Below are 22,989 nucleotides of genomic sequence, written 5' to 3'. Positions count from 1 at the left end.
AGGAAACTGTTAATATTTTGAAAAGAAATATTTTATAGTGATGATTAGTTAATTTGAACTCGTTTAACTGAAATAATCATGCGGTTAAAACGGTTAAAGAGTTTTCCTTTGTAATTCCAACAGATATGCACCAATCGGAAAACCTCATGTAAGTTCAAAACAATAATCATAAGACATTTTAATTATGGGATAATTTCACCGGAAGTGAGCACACATTATCTGTGACAGACATTTCTGGCCTGTCAGACGTATTATTCCAGCAAGTTGGCTTACCATATCATTAACCATCGATTCTTCCCGGCATGTAGAGAGTCCAGTCGATGTTCTTTAATGAGACCTTTTTAAGTCCGTACTCAATTTTCTGTAATCAGGCACACCCCCTGTAAGATTGCCTCGTGCGATATTGATGTCAACTTTCGACCTCGACCCAAACAAAGAAACAAAAATTACAAGATTCTGGAATCTGGATATAAAAAAGCAATTGACAACCAGTCTGCTTAGTAAACATCGAGATTTTTAGGAGTATTTTTACTTGGTTGATTCCATACCAATTGTATGTAATTTTTTTAACCCCTCCCCCTTCCCCGTTTTCTTCAGGACAAATGAAATTCTTAACTTTGCAAATGTAGCAATTTTTTTTGTTTTCATAACTGTATGTGGCAATTTTATCTAGCAACACGGTGTGGATGATTCTTGTCCTCGAACAAAGTGTGCTACACTGAAATATAGTATAATTTTGAAGTTTTATAGAAGAATATATCTGAACTCTAAAGCAGACGCCTGGAAATGTTACGTGAAACGTTTGCGAGGCTTGATGGATTGGGGATTTGTATTTTCGACGTCAGTTATTTCGATGTATATTACCTCAGCCTGCTTGCGTATTCAGTCGATTAATGCGCCTTGCAAAGTAATCCCTGGTACCAGTTTAGTATTTGTTACCGTAATTTAGTCGTCATGTTAAAGAATTAGTAGTAAATCTCGCCCATGAATAATAATGACCGGTTACAATTGTAGCTGACAAAAATGATGTTCCTGTTACATTAAAGAACTTGTGAGAGAGGGACAGATATTTCCATTATTTTTAAAAGAATTTTTTTCTTAAAAAAATAAAACTATCATGTTTATTCATTTTTACATATATAATTCTTCTTTTGATTTATAATAATTATGCCACGGGCCACAATACTCACCTGAGTAACCTTAGCCCTGCTTTTCTTAAAGATCCCCCTCTTTATTTAGAAATCCCAAACTATGACCTCAAGCTACATGTAGCCCAAAGGGGTCATGACTTTAATCCACACAATACGGAAATGTTTCAAAACCAATATGACAAACACGACATGGTCCATTATTTGAAAATTCTTTTTTTCAAATAATGAGGAAGTATTTCCATATTGATTAATTGTGGCCCTGGTCCTCTTGTAAAGAAACGTAAAGATAAGGAACAGTATAATCATGCTCTAAATTCCAGTTAAACTAACCGGGGAGAAACAAATGCAACGGACCAGAGCGGGATTCGAACTCGGGCCCTCTGAATCTCCAGTCATGTGTTCTAATTACCGGCGATCGAACCCGTCTCATTGCTCCCTCCTTAAAAGTCTTTGGCCCCCGAAGACACTTACCCAGTCTATTCCCTGGAAGGTCTTTCACCTGTCACTTTCAGGGCATGGCACGGCACCAAATGTAACGGGGGAGGAGAAAGATGCGACGGACCAGACCGGTCTCGAACCCGGGCCCCCTGAATCTCCAATCAGGCGCTCTACCAACTGAGCTATCCGGCCACCGGTGATCGAACCCGTCTGACCGCCACAAAACAATACAAATTGTACGCAGAGGTAACACGGATCCCTAAAAACAGAGATGGAATAAGGTGCCATGGAGGATTGAGCAATCCCTGTCGACCTGTCTCATCCGCCGTTTGCTCATTGTCATGAATGAGTTAAACAGAATAATTTTGAGGTATTTCACCATATTCCTTCCCACATCTTAGGTTTGTTTACCTACTATGTTCGGTTGCCACAGTGCTTGTTGTAGCTTTATGCGTCAGCTGATATGCAGTCCCTGACCAGGGTGTGGTTCTCCTTCCCTACAAATATACCAAAAACTACAGAGTGGTATTTAAAATTTTGAACCTTCTAAATTCTCGTTATCTCCAGTAGGGTACTACTGAATATCTGTATCTGGTTACTGTTTATCTCCAGTAGCGTACTATTGTACCTTATTGCTACACAACATTGCATATCATAGAACATATTATTTAGACCAATGAAAATCTGTATATTAATGATAAAAGATACAGAATTATTGATTTAAAATTCAATTTATTAAATTATGATTTCTATTTACAATGTGAACATAACTTTAATTTATCTTTTGAATTGTGTGAACTTTGTACATACTGTGAAAAAAAAAATGTAAACTCAAGACTTTACCTGTTCAAAGTGGTCATGTTATCCTTAAGAATAAGGGGTTGTACTGGAGTATTAATCAGACATTTGTGCTGATCGAAATAACTAAATGAAAGAAATAATGAGTTGCATCCAGGACAGGGACTTGCTCAAGAGAGGCCATAGTCTAAAGACTATCTTCTTAATCCTGACAGGTGATATGACACAATAACTAGTCAAATATGACGTAGAACGGTTGGAATACTTGTGCGTTTTGCATTTACTTACCAAAACATATAAATAAACATATGTTAAGTCTGCGTGTGGAGAAAATTCGGGGTAGTTGTACTCTTCACAGATTAAATTTTGAAAGTCATAAATAATTAACTATAAAACTGATACTTATCTTGAAAGAACTGTGAACGATAGTATTGTTCTCCCGCCTACCTCCAAGTCAATTTTCAAAAGTTAACGCATTTGAATGATTTTTCATATTTATATAGATATTTATATGAATTTTCATAAAACATTACTTCTTTGGGAAAACAAAGAGAGATAACTCTATAATTTGGGTAAAACTTGGGTTTTTCACCATAGAAATCAACGGAAAACGGAAAATGTTTTTAAAACATCTCCCCCCCCCCTCCCGTGAAACAAAAATTCCTTTTTACAGGTAATATGGACTGTCAGTTCACAAATTCATACCAAAGCTTTTTGTGTTTCACGGGGGGGGGGGACATATTTTTACAGACAAAAAAACTACAAAAATGCTTATTTTTTCACCAATTTCAAAGGGATTTCCAACTAAAACATTGTACTTTATTAATAATATATGTTAATTTTATATGCGTAAAACATAAGAAAAGATTTAAGGAACATTTATTCATATCCAAGAATATTTTAAAATGTGTTGATGCTTTAAAGCCCGATTTCAATAGAAAATATCGTCTACACCCCTTATTTAAAGAGCTGGAATTAGGGGTAGTTAACTATTTAACACTGGCATTAAAATTATCAGTCAATTACCATTGAACTGTTCTTTGCATTCAACAAAGATTTTACGGCCAAATTGCCATTAGTATTGAATTAAATGGGTGTAAAATGTAGGCGGGAATCGAGAGTTAGCATGCGTAGTTCTTTGGTGATTATTCTCCAGAATTAAATACATATGCATTGATGTTGTAGTTTATTATATTAGAACAAATCTGAGCATGAAATCACCATTTTGTAGGATCTTAAATTCTCCTCTAGACCACGTGATCGGGAGGTCGTAAGTTCGAATCTCGGCCGCGACTGACCTAAGTCGATAACAAGAGGCCCATGGGCCACATCGCTCACCTGAACACTGTAGCTAGGAAAAAGGCAAAAATCAGTTCAGTATTGAAAAGCTTTAATACATAAGTGGTCCCGACCTACCCCTAAAAAGGGACCCGGGGGTGGGTTATGATTTGAACAAAATTGAATCTACACTAACTAAAGATGCTTACATATTTCTTTGTCTATGACTTTTTTCCTACAAGTTTGAACTTTCATTATGGTCCCACCCTATCCCCGGAAGGGGGGGGGGGTCATGGTTTGAACAAATCTGAATCTACACTATCTGAGGATACTTTCATATAATTATGACCAATCATAGCTTTGCCGTTCTTGAGAAGAAGATTTTTAAAAAAATTCCTATGTATTCCTATGCATAACTTTAATCATCAATTGTGGCCCCATCTTATCCCCAAGGGGTCATGATTTTTTAAACATGAGTCTACACTACCTTAGGATACTTCCGAAGAGTTAATAACCAATCGTGGCTTTGTTGTTCTTGTGAAGATTTTTTCTATATATTCCGGATCCTATGTAAAACTTTGATCGTCCATTGTGGCCCCACGCTACCCCCATGATTTTTAGGCTTTGTTGTTCTTGAGAAGATTTTTTCTATATATTTCGGATCCTATGTAAAACTTTGATCATCCACTGTGGCCCCACTCTATCCCAGGGGGTCATGATTTGAACAAACTTGAATCTACACCACTTGAGGATACTACCACTAAATATGACCAATCATGGCTTTGCTGTTCTTGAGAAGAAGATTTTTAAAGATTTTTCCTATATATTCCATATATAAAACTTTGTTCGTCCATTGTGGCTCCACCCTACCCCCGTGGGTCATGATTTGAACAAACTTGAATCTACACTACCTGAGGATGATTCCACATTAGTTTCATCTTTCCTGGCCAAGTGGTTCTTGAGAAGAAAAATTTTAATGATTTTTCCTACAAATTCCTAAGAACAAATTTGATCGTCCATTGTGGCCCCACACTACTCCCGGGGGTCATTATTTGAACAAATTTATATCTACACTACCTGAGGATGATTCCACAAAAGTTTCATCTTTCCTGGCCTAGTGGTTCTTGAGAAGAAGATTTTTAAAGAATGCCATTAATTTTTCACTAATTAGTAAGTATCTCCCCTTGGGAGAGGGCGTGGCCCTTCATTCGAACAAAATTGAATTCCCTTTATCCAAGGATACTCTGTGCCAAGTTTGGTTCAAATTGGCCCAGTAGTTCTGGAGAAGAAGTTGAAATTGTGAAAAGTTTACAACGACAACGACGACGGACAACGGACAAATTTTGATCAAAAAAGCTCACTTGAGCCTTCGGCTCAGGTGAGCTAAAAATGGGTAGCAACTATTCCTTCTCCATGCACACTTTGAAGTGAAAGATGCGGGTCCTTTGGATGAGACCTTAAAAACCGAGGTCCGGTGTCACGACAGGCGTTGGCTATAGATCCCTCACTGCGCAATGGCCCTGAGTGCCGAGTAAAGGTCAAAATTTCATTTGAAGTCCTTCACCGGTATATGTGAAAATAAATATAAGTGAAAAATTCTGGAATAGGACGTAAAACAACATACAATCAATCAATCCTCTAGACCACTCGACGCCATACTGTTTCCGAATCGGCAATGGTAAAATTGATGGATTGGGAATTTGTATATTTCGATGTATATTCAGTTACTTTTTTGGTTATATAAGAGTGATCAGATTAAATCCAGAGAATGAAAAAAAAATTATAGCGTACTTGATGTATGAGCCAAAAACCACTGAACTGTGAGAAAATTTACTTAATATATTGTGTTTCAATAACATTATTATATTAAGTAAATGATTTAATATTGTGAGCAATTTAAAATAAGAGTTCAGAGAACGAGTAATCAATTGGTAAATCAATATACATCATTCTGTAAAAAACCTTTATAAAAGGAGAGTAACTTGTGCCAAGTGTGAAACAAAATGGCCAGAGAAACTAATTTTGGGGTCATGCATATGGTAAATACAGATTTATATTGAATATCATTCAAACTATTTTACGCAAAATAAGATTATATTTATTGCTATGATTACAACTATTAAAGTATGATAAAGGTTAAAGTGATCAACCTAAAAGTTATAATTTAGGTGCAAAAAGGTCAAGTTAATTGTCCGTTATCATTGGGCAATCATGCAAATATGCAAAAATTATAGTGTGACCTTTTTGCACTTAGAAAGTGTCACATTTGGGGTATTAAAATCTAAAAGGGAATAAAATATTTTCATAACTTACCTTAAGTATCCATTTTTTTTTTATTTTTTTTTTTTTAAAAATGTTGTTGGAAAGGTCTCCTGTAGTCTCTCTTTAACTTGCTGCTTTCATATTTTAGTGGGGGTTGAAGAAAGAGGTTTGGAAGAACGTTTACTTGAACCCACTATGTTTCTTTGTTTCTACCTGACCACCGTATAAGGCTCACGGTAGGTGTGAACAGTCGACAGGGGATGCCTACGCCTCCTAGGCATTTGGTCCCACCTCTGAAAATTCCAGGGGTCCGTGTTTTATGCCCTGTTCACAGATTTATATTGTTTGTAGATTTCTTCTAGATCTATCACAGTTCCTTATCTTCACCTTTTTCATTGTAAGTTTTTTTTTTTGAAGTTTTGGAATCCAGTTTAGGTATAATAATATTCTTGGTTGTTGGGATTACTAAAAATATTTAAGACATACGGTTTTGAAGAATTTCATCCTTAAATAGGGAACTATAAGTTGGATTACAAATTGTAGAATTAAATTTATGCACATCTACAGTACACCACCATTCATCTTCTAAAAGATGATTTGGCTATTGCTTAAAATATAAGAAAGGATCTGGGAACCAGTTTTCTTTTGATCAGTTTTTATGGTAGAAAAACATCACTTTTAGACCCTCATTTGATACCCCCACCCCATAGCCCGGATGAAAATCTAAAAACCTTATTGCTTATCTACAGGACACCAGCAATCATCTTTCAAAAGATAATTTGGTAAAATGTAAGAGGAGTCCTGGGAACCAGGGGTTTTTTTTTTGTAGAAAAAACGTCATTTATCGATCCCCGTTTGACCCATAGGATGAAAATAAAAATCCGAAACCTAATTGCACAAATACAGTACATCACCATTCATCGTCCAAAAGATAATTTGAAAACTGCTTAAAATGTAAGAGGAATTCTGGGAACTAGGGTTCTTGTAGGGGGAAAAACGTCAATTTTCGACCCTCATTTGACCCCCAGAGTGAAAATAAAAAAATCAAAACTTTATTGCACATCTACAGGACACCAGTAATCATCTTTCAATAGATGATTTGGCTACTTCATAAGATGTAAGAGGAGTTCTGGGAACCAGGTTATGTAAAAGACGGACGGACCAGGGTAAGAACAATTTACATGTACCCGAACTTTCCATAGAAAGTGCGGGTATAACAACTAGTATTTTTCTCATAAGAAAATGGGTGAACATATAGCGAACGAAATGCCAGTATTTATCAGGCGTTGTAGCGTAATTGTCAGCGTGTCAGTCTCAAAGGAGAAATGATATTCTCGATTTCTATTGCTAGGGTTCAATCCTCAAGAATACCACATTATTGTTTAAAATAGAATAATGTTTGCTCAGAAAAGTTTTTTGTCATATGATTTCATGAATGTATTAATGAGAACTTTAAATACTTAATTCAATTCATGAACTGAATATAATTTTTAAATATCTGAAGCTATACGCATTCTGCACGTCTTGTTCGTCCATCTCCTTTAATACTAAAAATCAGAATTCAAAGTATCCCCTGTTCTGGCCCCTATCCTAACCCCAAGGGTCATGATTTGAATAAACTTGCATCTACACAACATCAGGATGCTTCTATATTAATATTACTGATCATGGTTTTGCTGGTCATCAGAAAATTTTTATATCCTCGCTCCAAAGGAGAAGGGGGTGGGTATACTGTTTTACCCTTGTGTGTATGTCTGTTATAAATTTTTGACATGGTTTTCTCAGCAACTATTCTTAGCAGATGCTTGAAAATTTAGCATATTCTTTGTTTTGGCATGAACTGAGGCCGTTTGCACCCCCCCCCCCCCATCTCTGATAAGTATTTGAAAACTGTAGGATGATGAACCCTATATGCAATATTTTGCATAAAAATGACTCAGCTCAACAGCTGATTTCTCATAAATTATTAAAAAGTCAAATCCAAGTACCATGCACATTTCTGATTAATGTACAATTAATCCGCAAAAAAAATTAAATAAAAACTTCCCATCTTGAAACCTGTAGGAAAAAAATTAAGGTTATCTTGGGATTGGATTGATTGATTATTGTTGTTTTACGCCGAGTCGGCAATATTTCAGCCATATTTCGGCGGTATGAATTTAAATACTGTACGAATGGTTTTGATAGATTTTGGGTTTCTCTGGCGGCCCCCAATAAGCCTACTCGTTTTCGAAAACCAGAGAAAGGATCTTTAGCGTGCCAAGGGGGTTGTAATCCTTGACATGGGGTACCGTTTTACGTCCCATCCGAAGCGATAAAAATTCTGATTATAATTTTTTAAGAGACAGACACGCTTTTTCTCATCTTTTGAGACTGACACTAATCACTGCACTACACAACTTAACTTACAGGGTGTTTCAGAAAACATGCAACCATTTTGATTGATTACAATTTAATGGTGTTTCATCCAATACCATCCACAAACATGTTTTATTAAAAGGCACAATTTCAAAATTCATTCATATAAAAATGAATTTAATCTGGTAAATAGATAAGGAGTTACAAAAGAATACAGAAAATGTGTAAAATTTCACTTAGTTACATTATATGTTCAAAATGGCGTCATTTTTGCTGAATCAATAAATCTATCCACTGCAAAAAAATTTCTCAGTACTAGTGCACAGTGTCTCTGCGTAATGAGTCTGGTCTCATTTTTTGAGCATTTTGAGTTCTCATGTAGTTTGAGAATGTGTTTTATAAACTATTTTCATTAATATGTCCCCACAGATAAAAGACAAGGGGGTATTAGTCAGATGAGTTTGGAGGTGCGGAGGCCAAATGTTCTTGGATTTGAAAAAGATGAATCGTCCTCCCATCATTTGTTCTAAGGTGTAAGATTCAAATCGTATTTCATCATCCAATATACGCTTGACTTACTTTTAAGTCACATTCGTTCACAAGCTCATTTATTTTACTAAGGTTTTCATGCCAGTCTCTGGAACGTCTTTAACATTCTCAGTGTTTTCATGTTTCAATGTTTCTTTTCATGTTTCTTTGTTCAACCAATATTTCCCTTTCTTTAATCATCAACTTTCCACATGTTCCATTAGCTTCAAAATTATTTTTTAACAGCTTTGTACAATTTCCACAATAAATTAACTTTTTAAGTTCTTTGAATTCTGGATCTTCATTGACCTCAGCACAAGAACTGGAGACATGCTTTGATAAAGCAGTTTCAAAACTTCTGATATTTGCTTCTAATTCTAAAATTCCATATTTTAAAAAATGAAATCATCTGTTTTTCAATGATGTCAAATATGACATCATAATTATTTCAAATGATATTTTTTTCTCTCAATATTTTGTTATAAATAAAAACTTAAGCCTTTTTAGAATAATTTTATATAGAACTTTTGTATGATTCTGTTTGCATATCAATTAAGTGAGGAAAGTAAATGGCTGCATGTTTTCTGAAACACCCTGTATGTAGCTGCATTTAAATGTTGTTTGTGATATGGTAAAATATACATTAACGTTAAATGACATTTCAAAGAAAATTGTTTTATAATTGAGATAATTGCCATATTTGTCAAACCAAAGGCTCTTTGGCACTGGTGTAAGGTCCCCCCAAGGGGAATTTACACTCTCAAGTACAGATTCCGAGGGGGGGGGGCAGCTGTGAGGGAAATCATACTCTAGAAAACTGTTATTCCTATGTAAAACTTGGATCCCCTATTGTAGTCCATCCTATCCCAATGGGCAATAATTTGATCAAAATTGAATCCACACTACAAGGATGCTTGCATATCATTACGACTAGCAGCAGCTCTGCTGTTCTTGAATAGCAGATTTTTAAGAATATTACCCCCTTGATTTTCCTATATAAAACGTTGGCTCCTTTCGCAGCCCTATCCCTCATCTGTCGGTCATGATTTGAACAAACCTGAATCAACATCATATAAGGAATTATCAACTTTTCTGGCCCAGTGGTTCTTGAAGCTATTTCTCAGTTTTCTTCCTTTTGAAAGAGGGAGTGGAACTTAAGTTGTACAAAACTGAAGCCCCTCCTTCAAAGGGTGCTCTGTTGCAGGTTTGGTTGTCCACCAGTCCTGGAGATGTTGAAATGTAAGAAGTTTACGACAACGGCAACAGATTCCGATTTTACGACAACGGCAACAGATTCGATCAGAAAAAAAAACTCGCTTGAACCTATGCATCATGTGAGCTAAAAATCTTTAAAATCTGATGAAAACATGGTAAAACTGACTTGGGTGAGCATTGTGGTCCGTTCATTGAAAATCGATTAAAAAAAGGTAGTCTTTGATTGACACGTGTACCCTTCTTGAGTATCGAAGGACAAGATACAGACAAAAATATTGGATGAATGGATTGGTATATATATTTTGAATATATTTACATTTTTATCACTTTATAGGATATTATTGAGAAACTTTGACTGAAAAATAATGCAGCTAAACTTACTCAGTTTACTTACTTAATATATAAACAGATTTAGTGTTATTTTTGTGATTTTTTTCTTCATTTTTTTCATATGTCCTTAATCAATCAAAAACTTTATGAGAAGTAGCAATCTTTTGAAAGAATTTCAAAGATAAAGTACCAGTTAAACTTTTCTTGCCGGATCAATCTACAGTAAAATCATAATAACAATTTATCAATGTTTTGTTTTATTTCTAAAGGGGCCTCGACACAGTTGCATTGTTTACAATTTTAAATGTCTATTTTTATTCAAAAATTACTTCATTTTAATAATTTGAACTTGCATGAATATTCTAATAACTCAATGACAACCACATTTTTCATAACATAACGCCAAACACCTGTGTTTGTAAACAGGGCACGAGCTCTGTTACTATAAGTGTTTACGTTTTACTGGGTTTTTCAATTTGATTAGTCACGGTAGCTCAGTCGGTAGAGCGCTCGCTTCATGATCGGGAGGACGTGAGTTCGAATCTCGGCCGCGACTGACCTAGGTCGATAAAAAATGGGTAGCAACTGTTCCTTCGCCATGCGCTCGGCACTTTGAAGTGAAAGTTGCGGGTCCTTCGGATGAGACCTTAAAAACCGAGGCCCCGTGTCACGGCAGGCGTTGGCACGATAAAGATCCCTCACTGCTCAATGGTCTAAGTGCCGGGTAAAGGTAAAAATTTGAAGCCCTTCACCGGTATATGGTGACGTCTCTATATGAGTGAAAAATTCTCGAATGGGACGTAAAACAACATACAATCAATCAATTTGATTAGTCTGCACACATCAGTGAGCAAGGACTGACAATACTGGCGAGTTGGTTCTGCTTTTTCGCATTTCTACTACTTTTCCTAAGTATTATGGATAAAGTTAACTTTGTGAACGTGCAAGGATATTTGTCAATCAAATGCGTCCCGAAATCTTTAGTTTTAATAATATTTTAATGATAGTTTTAATTTCCAGATAAAAGAAGCTTTTAACATGTTTTTAATATATTTTAGTGTGAAATGCTTTAGCAACATACATGTCATGATATTACTTGGAAAATTTTAGAAAATATGAGCTTCAAATCCTTTAAAACGAGGACCTTCTTTCAATTATTTTTTTTATTTTATTTTCTTGCTGCCATGTTACATTGCAAAGTTTTATTGCAATTAATTCACATAATTTTTAATGTAAATCAAACAAAATTGTAATTTTTAGAAAACACATCACAAAGATACATTTGATAAAAAAAAAATCACTTGTATATGACCCTGCAGTAATTTTCCTCAGTATATATATATCTAGCCACACAAGGTGAATTGCTAAGTTGCTAAAGAATTTTGCAGTGAAAACTGAATATAGTTAGATCGAGTGAGAGAATTCACTCATTGCCTGGTCAATGGACCTTATTATAAGCATTTTTAAGGCAATGGAAGAAGATATATCTATATATGGCCTATAATTTTTATAATAATTTTTGCTTATAAACAAATTTGCACATTGAAAAATATCCACTGAACATCATCAAAGATCATGATTTTATGAACTTCTTTTTAATATTGTAATCGTAAAGTAATCATGATTCCAAGACTTTTTCAGAGTAATCGATTAAATTACGATTACTTGTAAAAGAAAAAGGATAATTACTGATTACTCATGATCATACCACAAACTGTAATTGATTACACAATAGACAATAGTTTATTTCCAAAATCTGTAAACAGTACAGAGAGGATATTACAAACATAAAACATTTACAATAAAGCATGCCTGTAATACAGCTGATTAAGATTACTGATTACGATAACCCCATCCCCGATTTGAACAAACTTGAATCTACACTACCAGAGGATGTTTCTATATTAATATGACTAATTCTGGCTCTGCAGGACATGATAAGGAAATTTTAAAGATATTTCCTGTATATTCCTATGTGTAACTTAAATCCCCTGTTGTGGTCCCACCCTATGTCGGGGGGACATGATTTGAACAAATTTGAATCGACACAATGAAATGTTTGTTTGTTTGTTTCTTATTGTTTAACGTCCCTCTCGAGAATTTTTCACTCATATGGAGACGTCACCATTTGCCGGTGGAGAGCTACAAATTTTGACCTATACTCGGCACTTAGGGCCATTGAGCAGTGAGGGATCTTTTTCGTGCCAGCACCTACTGCGACACGGGACCTCGGTTTATACGGTCTCATCCGAAGGACCGGTCTCCACGTCCCACAGTGGGATTCGAACCCGCGACGTAAGGATCAACTCCTTACTCCGCGACTCTAGAGCGAACGCTCTAACCACTGCGCCACGCGGGCGACCACAATGAAATGAAACTTTCAAATAAATTTCATTTTTTCTTGCCCAGTGGTTCTTGAGAAAAAGAATTTTAAAGACGTCATTAAATTTTTCAATAATTCTGAAATATCTACCCTTAAAAGAAGGCGTGTGAACAAACTTGAATCCCCTTCACACAAGGATATTTTGTGGCAAGTTTGGCTGGAATTGGTCCAGTGGTTCTGGAGAAGAAGAAGTAAATGTGAAAAATTTACGACGACGACGACAGACAACCTATAAAATTTGATCAGAAAAGCTCACAAGAGACTTTGGCTCAGTTGAGCTAAAAATGTAAAATTAAGAGCAGAGAATTTTTACTCTTTAAAGGTTAGATTTGCATTTTAAATTATTTGATTGTTGTTTAACACAGTTTATAAAGTCGATGAATGCTTCCATGTAATCTTTTTTATGTTCTTTTATATGCATTGCGTGTTTAGATTTCGACCAACATACAAATGAAACAGTAAAATCAAACTCTTCCCGCCATTTTTTAATGATAGCGTCCAATTTCTCGGCATCACACATCGGGTCGTCCCGACTGTACACAAACAACGTTGGCATCTGCAAGGGACACTCAACAAAAAGTTTTACTCCTGTCTCGAAAAATTTGAGAGTGTGATTATATGTCAAACAAAAATAAAGTGACAATAGTCGAGGGATAAGAAACTGGACCACTCGATTTTGTGTCAGTCCGTGTTTTACTCCGTTCTTCATCTTCTCTGTAGAGCCTAGGGTCAGGCTGTCAAAGATTACCCCTCGAAAACGGTCCTTGAAGGAATTGTACTGATTTGGAATGTCATTAAGAAGCATAAGGCAGCTGGTATAATTGTATGCCCCAATTGAAATAGCATGACATAGAATGTTTTGATACTCAGGGAGTTTCTCCACATATTCCAACAACCTCCTTGCTAGCTTTAAAGAGTTGGCGGGCCACACAAATTGTGCCACATGGCCAGGAATGTATAGAAAATCGTAGTCAGAACTGTGATACAGATCGGCATAGCGCTGTATGGCTCGTGGAGTGGCGTTTAACCAGCCAAAGAACAGAACAAGTTGAGTGCATTTTGAAGTACATCTTAAAAGAGGAAAACCATGGTCATCAAAAGCAAAGCTTGACGATTCCATGGTTGGCCACTGAAAAAAAAAAGACAAAACATTTATTTGATCAATTTTAGTGAATATGCAAGCAGGTAACTATATAAAGAGGAGTAACTCTAAGAAACGGACAAGAAGCCCTCCTAAACTGAACAATTCATTGAGAATTTTCACCTGAAAGTAACATTGTTCTTGGGGAGGAATGCCACACCAAAATTTTATTTCATGGATCTTTAAGACATCTCTTTTAATCTATGGTTTCGGCACTGAAGACTGATATTAGCTCTTAAGTATTTTATACAATTTTGGGGGGATTTCTTCTATGAAAAATGTAAAAATAGTTTTATTTTCAAATGAGATTAGAGTTTAAAATTTTTGGTTAATAAATGTATAATATGAATATCTAATAAAACATGTCAAGCAAAGTCAGGTAGTTATTTTTTAAAATATCTTTAAAAAAAAATTCTTATATAAAAAACACATTATTTGTGAATATCTTTTTAGACATATGGATAAAATCTTCAAGAAACAAGTCACAGCATTAGCATGGAAGGGAGAATGTTAGACAATAATATTTTTTAAAAAAATTGAAATGAAATTGAGAAAGATTACGGAAATTATTTTAAAATTTGGACCAATCCCAATCGAAATTAAATTGATCCCAATCAGAATTACATAAAATGGAAAATAGATAACAATTTCAGAAGAAGACTGGGTTGCTGTTACACTGTAATTGAAATACACAATCAAATAGGTTTCTCAAGGACAGAAGGATGGTAGGACGGAAGATACACCGTACGCATGACAAACTCTATATGCCCTGACCATATTCATGGCAGTGCATAAAAATGTTGGAAATGAAAATAAATAAAAATGTTGGAAATGAAAATAAAAAGTGTCAGAAATGCAGTGCAAAATTCCAGAAATGAAATGCAGCGCCCTGTCAACCATGTTCTGCTTATTTAATAAACATACTTAAAAGGATCTAAATTTTCCAATTTAATTATAACATTTTATGAAATAAAAAATTATTAATTAAGTATACATCTGATAAATATTGTGGAAAATATTTTTATATCTATATCTATATCTATATCTATATATATATATATATATATATATATAAGGAAACTTTTGAGTATGTCTTAAAAATTACTAGGTGCTAATCAATGCAAAAAATATACTTTTCTCAAATGTTTCTCTTAAGCATATTAACTTGCTTATTGTGAAAAGGGTAAATAATTGAAGTAAATATTTAGAATATCTTTTTTTTACACCTTATAAATGTATAAATATATATATATATATATATATATAAGGTCATATATTAAGTGATCAAGCCATTCCAAAATATCACATCATCTGAGGTCTTTTGCAGGTATCACATCATATCAAGATATCAGCTAGGTCATCAACTGTTATAAATATAAGATCCTTGAGAGGTACTGTTCTCTAGAAGAGTACATTAGTATTGCATCATCAAACATAGTCTTTTAATTAAGTATGTTCTGTATATAACTTAATACCACACATGTTTCACATTACACCAATAAGTTTATATACATTTTTATAACATATATTGCTTTACAATACACAGGTCTTTCAAAATCTCCCGGTACCCAGTACTTGGGTGCTTTACATTATCACTATATGTTCAAAATAGTCAATTTGCTACATACTCATTACCACTACAAAAGAGTACATATTACTGTTACATTTATAAGTATACATTACCCCTACAATGCCTCCTCTGTTAGCTAGCACCTTACGCATGTACAGGGGTTCATATACAGATATAAAGTACATGTACATTAATCTAATCTAATGCATGCATATGACCTATTTCCCCTGCTCACCACGGGGAGGGGAAGTAAGATTTTGAGCAGGGTGTTTTTTTTCACTTTGTTATTCAATTCAAATACTTAGCCATTTTATTTCTAAAAACTTTTTTTTCCAATTTTTTTTCTACACATCTTAAGACTTTCGAGTTTTTGAAAATCTATTTCCATTAGAGGCTGAATGAATTACATTGAACAGAACTCATACTTAATTGATCTTTGACCTTTTGACTACATTATGAGTGCATAATATTGAATATTAACTCATATTCTGTATCATCACACACAGATTTGTATCAGTAATGAGTTGTATTTACCTATCTTCTTATTGATAAGATATTGCTGAGCACCCAAAATATAGATGAAAAGTAGCAGTAGTGAGTTCAAATTTTTTGCAATGTAGTGGAAATTTTGAACTCCCAGTACTTTTACCCAGCTGAAATCATGACTGTACTGGCCAAAATGGAGAAAAATTTGATATATTCAATTAAAATCGCTTCTACAAGGTACCTCCTATTTTTGTAAAACTACCACATGTTTCTAATCTTTTTGAAAGCCCTGAAAACATTAATTGATTTTATTATCCCCAGTCAATGTTTGATTTTTTCAAGCAAGCAATATTCACACACATTTAAATATAAGGTCAATCAGGGCATATTATACCCTTGGTAAACTTCAAAGGCACTTTCGAACAATAGAAAATATATAATTTCTCCCACATTTCATTGAATAACTTTCATATATTAAAAGTTATTAAATTTTGATACATAAATTATGCAAACTTGCATGGGTTTATTAGAAGATTTTATACTATCAGGTCATATTATACCCCCAAATCAGGACATTATACCCCAGTCAATTTTATCTATCAAATGAAAAAAATAAAATATTTTTTTGCATTTCCCCCACGATTCTAATAGACATTAATAATATGTACTATTTCCAATAAAAATAATATTGTTTATGCACCTAAAAATTCTTTATTTCAGCAAATATCATCTTCCCAAGTCAAGAGTTTCTGATTCACTCTGCTCCACATAAACCCTTTCTGTATCCATACTGTTTAGAGGACATTCATCCCACATAAGATCCAAAACTTTTTAGGGATTTATCTCACAAACTCAAAAACTTCTTACTAAAGTTGACATTGCTACATTAATCATTTAATGTAGACATATTTATGTGGATAAAACAAATCACCTTATATAATTTTTCAATCTTCTTTTGGCACTGTAAGTTTAATTAAGGTCTTCCGTTCCAACGGAACACCTTCTACTGATTCTGATGGTTAAGATTATTATTAAGGTCTTCCGTTCCAACGGAACACCTTCTACTGATTCTGATGGTTAAGATTATTAAGGTCTTCCGCTCCAGGCGGAAGACCTTCTACTGATTCTGATGGTTAAGATTATTCTTATTATTTTTTTTTTTTTCCTAGACGCCAACTTTGAGACCTCATATCTTGCTCATTTCTCAACGGATTTTGCTCAAATTTGCAGGGTTTAAAGACGTTACAAAATTCTATCAGAATGCTGTCAAACATTTCAAAAACCCACTTCCGCTTTTGGGTTATCTCCCTTTAAATGAAAATTTAGGAGGCTTCATTTCCAGACAAAGGCTCAGAGACTACTGAAGCTGGAGTAGAAATTCTACCGAATTTAAATAATAGAAGCACTGAAGTTGTGCACATCGGTTTTTATTTTTCAATTTCTGTATTCAAAATGGCGCTAGAGAGGGGTCAAAAATTAGAACGCCAAAAAGAGCGAAAATTTACACATATTTTCCTTTTTATCTTCTAAACTAAAAATATTTTGATAAAACATGTAGAATAAAAGTTGTGCACAATTTTAAGGCCTTTCATTTGAGACCATTAAAAAGGGTCTGACCCCTAAAATTAGGGATCTGGGGCCCTTTAAAGTTTTTGCTTTATAACTCAAAAACGGTAAATATTTCGAAATAGCTGCCGTAATCAAAGTTGTTATTTAACATCTTATTGATCTCAAGAAAATGTTATTTTGTTTGAGTCTTGTGTTCTAAATGAGCTAGAAGCATAACACATATACAGGTAAGTGTTTTCATTCAGCAAGTAAACAAGAGCTCTTCATGCGTGTAATTAAAATAAACTTACTATAAATAATAAACCTTGCTATATTAGATGCTAATATTCTTTAGAATCAGGTTTTTGAAGTATTTTGTGCTTTATTTCCAAATTATTTACTGACAACTTTCCCTTTTATTTCGTTTGTTTTCAAATTTGGATAAACCAGTCTACTAAACAGGGAAAAAAGATAACCTTTTCTTCTTATCATATAAAAACAAACAATAAAGTTAGAAAATAAAACAAAACTTTAAACATAGACTATTCATAGCCATTAAGTACACGCCTTTTACATTCACCTCGTGTGTTTACAATTATGTAACCCCTCCCTCGATAGCGCGTGGCAAAGGAGGTCACCGAGGATCAATCGGCGTGTGAACCAGCGACCTAAGGTCATACACAAAACAAACCATAGAATGGCCTTTCCAAATACATTTTAACTAAGTGATGAGTGGATAAATATGTTGAATCTTTCAGATTATTTCATATCTTTGAGTAAGTCGCTAGTACATTTCAATTTATATTTTATTCGCTCAATTACAAGAAAGTTGCATATTTATTCTTATAAACATTGCATTGTTGAGATAATTGCGCTTTGTGGAAAATTAATTTAAAATCATTTCGAATCTTTCATATGATTCCGTCTTACTGTTTAATTATCACTCGCTCGTTTTAATCAGCTAGTCTTAACTGCCTTTCACTTATTCACTTCAAATTCAATGCATTTTGAATGCCGAAAAGACCACTTTCTTTGCGTATTAAAGAAACAGTTTATTTATCTCTCTTATGTTATTATTTAACGAGTTGCTATTTCTTTCATGAACATTAAACAGGATGTATATAATTAAAAACGATAATTGTATGTAGAGGTCACATTTTTAATTGTCAGGAAAATCGAAAATAAAATTAAGTACTTTTGAGTTTGTATTATTTTCTTCCTAACTTACAATATTATTGCATACAAAATACTAGGTCGGACGCATGTAACTTAACCGCCTCAATATTTCACTTGTATTTGAAAATTCTATCGAGCGTCGAATGAATTTTACCCGTTAAAAAGTGTACCAAAAAAAAACAACCTTCCTATGCAGTTTTCTTTGGGAATCAATTGGCTTCGATAGTCTACTCCGACATGTGTTGACAAAACTCACGCAATGAAAAGCCATACATTTCAAACTTGTGACCTCTTGGTCAGTGCATGTGAAGATTACGCATGGCAATTAGTGTCTGGAAAACGAAGTATGTTTTATAAGTGATTTGACAGGTTAAGATTTGTTCTCATTCCAAATTAAATACAAACACAAACCCTTTATTTTCTTTGTTATTTTATACCGTCAGTTATATCAGATAGATTGTTTTAAAAACGTGTTGTTTAGGAAGATTAATCTTATGCATTTGTTTTATTTCATCTAATAAATTGAATTTACCCATGACACAAATTATTGGTACATGCATGTAAGTACGCGTAAATGCGATTTAATTTGTTTATGCGGAAGAGCGCCCAAAATAAATACACTTCGAACTCTGGAATTTCCCTATTTTACTGTTTAAATCATAGGTCCACTCAGCTGACGAGTTGTTTTAATAACGGTAATAAATTATATTCAAGTCCTGGCCAGCGATCGTTACTGTTGGTGACATTGCAATTAAACTGGTCGATACTAAGGTACTAAGATACTAATGGGTGTATATATTTTCACCTAATATGTTTTCATCGAGTGTTTTCATAAGAAGTAAATTGCTGGAGGATATCATGTTCTCCCTGATCACATCGATAGCGTGTAGAAACAGAGGTATATGAACACACGCTTTTGTGTACAAAGCAAACGTGTAAACCAAAAGGATGGGGAAAAACGACGAAATAAAAACATTTCTCTATTAACTGAAATTATTGTCTTTAGACAGATAAAAATAAATGATTATACGCCAGAGAACTTGTGAAAATTATACCCAAATACAATGTAACGAAGGATTTTGGGTTTAATCCCGAGTACACAATTATAGCAATGATGTGTACATGTACATGCAGAATACCTCTTTTTTTATCCTTCGTCCATGTGTTCCTCCTTAACGGACAAAATTATCAGTAAATTATATTATACCGAATGAGGTTGAAAAATGCCGAACTTTATTTCTTAAAATTAACAGCAATTATCCGACTTTTCTCATATCACTGTAAAAATGCCGTAAAAACTAAAACCGTCTGGTTTGACTTTGTCAACGCGTTTTCGATCGGGTTTGAGATTTTTATTAAATGTCTGGAGTATTTCGCTTATTCTGCAAGTCCGTATAATGAAAGAAAACACTGACAAATTTAGAGGAGGTTCAGGGGCCTGCCCCCACTGGCGGATTTAAGTGGGGCTTGGGGGCGCACCCCCCCCCCACCCTAAAATTTTCAAAATATGACAGACTAATATTAATAATGCCATACTTTTTTATAATTAATGGTCAATTAAAAAATGGTAATTTTATTTTATGACCAAGTATCGGTTTTCTTAAAAATCAAGTCTGAAAACCTTGCATTCCCTAGGCTATGAATATTATCTCATAATTATTCAAAGCGGAAAACGTCTCCCGATTTCGTTTGAAGGGTAGACAGCACTTGTCAATTTCCTATGATGGTGCAAAGAAAAATACTGCAATATTTAAAGGCTGGTCGAAGGTAAATAACATTCGGCAAACCTCGGCTGATTCCGTCACCTTCATCCAGATGAGGTACGAATCGGCCGAGGTGTGCCGAGTGAGGTAAATAAATGAATTTAAAATCAGAAGGTCTACGTTACAAACCTATCCACTGATTGATGTATTTATTTATCAAATGGTGTAACTATGCAGTAATTTACTTACATAGATACAAGACTTTTTTTAACGTGAGGATATAGGTTAGGATGGTCACAGACGAGTGTAACTTCGACCACCTGGTTAATTTCGACTGTTCATAAATAGCTTAAAATAATTTGTTTATAACCCATTATAGTGTACACACATCTATTTTATGCAGAAAGAAAATGCATTTTTCATATACAAATCAATGTTGATAATAATAGGCGAAATTTATTTCTTTACTGGAAAATTACATCCAAGAAGAAACTTTATCGCCCGAAAAATTACGGACGAGTATTTTTAAACCATTGCGGGGAATTATCAGTTTATCACCTCTAAAAATATCTTGTATATACAGAAAGACACAGTGTATATTCCTGGCGTGAAATTTATCAACTATGTTTAAATTTGCAATTTAAATTCATACCTTTTAAATTTATAGTATTTAGTTTTTACAAATAAAATGCAAATCAGCTGAACAGAAATCGACCGAAGTTACCCTTTGCATGAATACGGCGTCAGCAGGTAACTCAGTTCGACCAATGAAAATGACGCAATGCTATTTGTTACCAGAAAAAAATCATGACCACCATCCGTATAAAAAACTTAAAAAGTATTAGGATAAGTATTATTTACAAGTATACTCCGTAGAAACTAGTTCTATAACCGTGAAAAAATCATCTGTTTTGTTTACATGCGGTTTAGATGCCTGCGCATATATATATATTTGTAGCATGCCTTGATAAATCGGTAAATTAGTCTCTAGGCACCTGGTGCACTTAATGTCTTCAAATTAGGTACATTTTGAAAATTGCTTTTTTTCTTTTTGTCAGCATTTTTTCACAATCTTTTATGTTTTACAACAGAATAATTTAAATTAATATATATGTATTTTTTTAAATTAGAGATGACACGAATAATTTCATTTATATTTGCACATCGATCGAAAATACCCCGTGTGCAGTTAAAGTTACCCAACACACATATCTTGTAAATCGAACACATTTATTTTATATCATGACGAATAATACATATAACACAATGTAATCTGAACAATAAAAGGTATTCCGAAGGAAAAATAATCCAGTAAATGTTGAGCGTAATACATGTAATAGGCAGTGACATACTTGAACAAATCTAAATATAAAAAAATAATCAGTCGAAATTACACCACCCTACCCTACAGTGTATCTGTCATATATGTATAATACTTATAAAAACAAACGTTGCAATATTTATTTTTCAATATTCAGATATTCTTTGTGTATCATTGTGCTTCGTTTATTTCATACTGCTATAAAGGGAACTGCACGTTACAGCGTGTTTGTTTATATTGTTTCGTTGGCTGCGGTGGAGATACATGTGTAGGTCAGTGAATGGAATTAGAAAAAAAAAACACTTTTTGGAATAACATTAGAGTTACATACAAATATCAGGTTGACTAGCATCCTTGCTGAAATAATAATGATTCAGAACGACTTCTGACATACACGAAGTTCGGAGATTCACGAAGTTCGGAGATACACAAAATTTCTGCTTTCTCAAGAGTAAAATTGAAATAAAAATTATCAAATGATTAATAAATCTGTACATTATTCTTAAGCAGACGTGAAATTCCTACAAAGACTTTAGAGTATTGTAAGTTACAAACTTAATTCATATCTTATAGGCTTTTGTGTAAAGGAAGTAATCAATACAACTATTTTTGTGTCTGGTTTTACTGACTCTTAAAATTCACGAAAACCCAGGAGCTTCCGGGGGCTTCGCGCCCTGGGCCACCACCAGGGCTTCGCCCTGGACCCACTGGGGGCCTTAAGGCGGCCCCCAGACCCCCTGCCTGAACGAAGTTATCCATGCCCCCCCCCACCACAAATCCTATATCCGCCCATGGCCCCCTTTTGTATCCAAAATATACACAAGATTTAATAAATCAATTTATAATGTGGCTTTGGGCCCCTACCCCGACACAAAACTGGTCGGGCCCCCTTTTCAAGATTCCTGTTTCCGCCACTGAAAAAGAATGTGTTGTTCTCTTGGATGCCGATATCTGAATTATGTTTTATTTAAACACCTAGTCTAATATATCATGGGCGCCAATAATAGGACGATTATTTGTTTTTTAAAATAAAGTGGTTCTTACAGATGTTAAAAAAACCTTATAAACGGCTAAATAATTATTTAATTCATTTACAACAAATGTTAGTTTAGTTCTTTGCTTTCATAATCTAACCTTTTATAAATTAACACGAAAGTCGTGCGATCGTATACAAATACTCAGAAGCAAATCTTTCATATTTAATGAACGTATAGGTGAATAAATTTCCTCTCATCACTATACGTAAACCCCCATCCTCGAAATAAATAGAATGTTTTGCTTAGCAGTCGGTTGGTTTTACCAG

At 34.2% G+C, this 22,989-nt stretch overlaps 1 protein-coding gene across 1 annotated transcript in view; it reads right to left on the bottom strand.

The window, feature by feature from the left end:
* Positions 1 to 12,677: 12,677 nt before the first annotated feature.
* The window catches only part of LOC133181739 (transmembrane protein 53-A-like), a 30,457-nt gene continuing 20,145 nt past the window's right edge, over positions 12,678 to 22,989 (bottom strand). Inside the window, exon 2 of the mRNA XM_061316314.1 lies at positions 12,678 to 13,870. Coding sequence (XP_061172298.1) covers positions 13,058 to 13,861 — 804 coding nt within the window. The 5' untranslated portion in view covers positions 13,862 to 13,870 and the 3' untranslated portion in view covers positions 12,678 to 13,057. The remainder of the gene's footprint in view (positions 13,871 to 22,989) is intronic.

This window comes from Saccostrea echinata, unplaced genomic scaffold (genome assembly GCF_033153115.1).
Source record: "Saccostrea echinata isolate AGI-Se365-2 ecotype Australia unplaced genomic scaffold, CSIRO_AGI_Sech_v1 ptg000009l, whole genome shotgun sequence".
In the NCBI taxonomy this organism is placed as follows: domain Eukaryota; kingdom Metazoa; phylum Mollusca; class Bivalvia; order Ostreida; family Ostreidae; genus Saccostrea; species Saccostrea echinata.
Note: the sequence above shows the minus strand (reverse complement) of the source record. Positions and strands in the feature narration are given on the sequence as shown.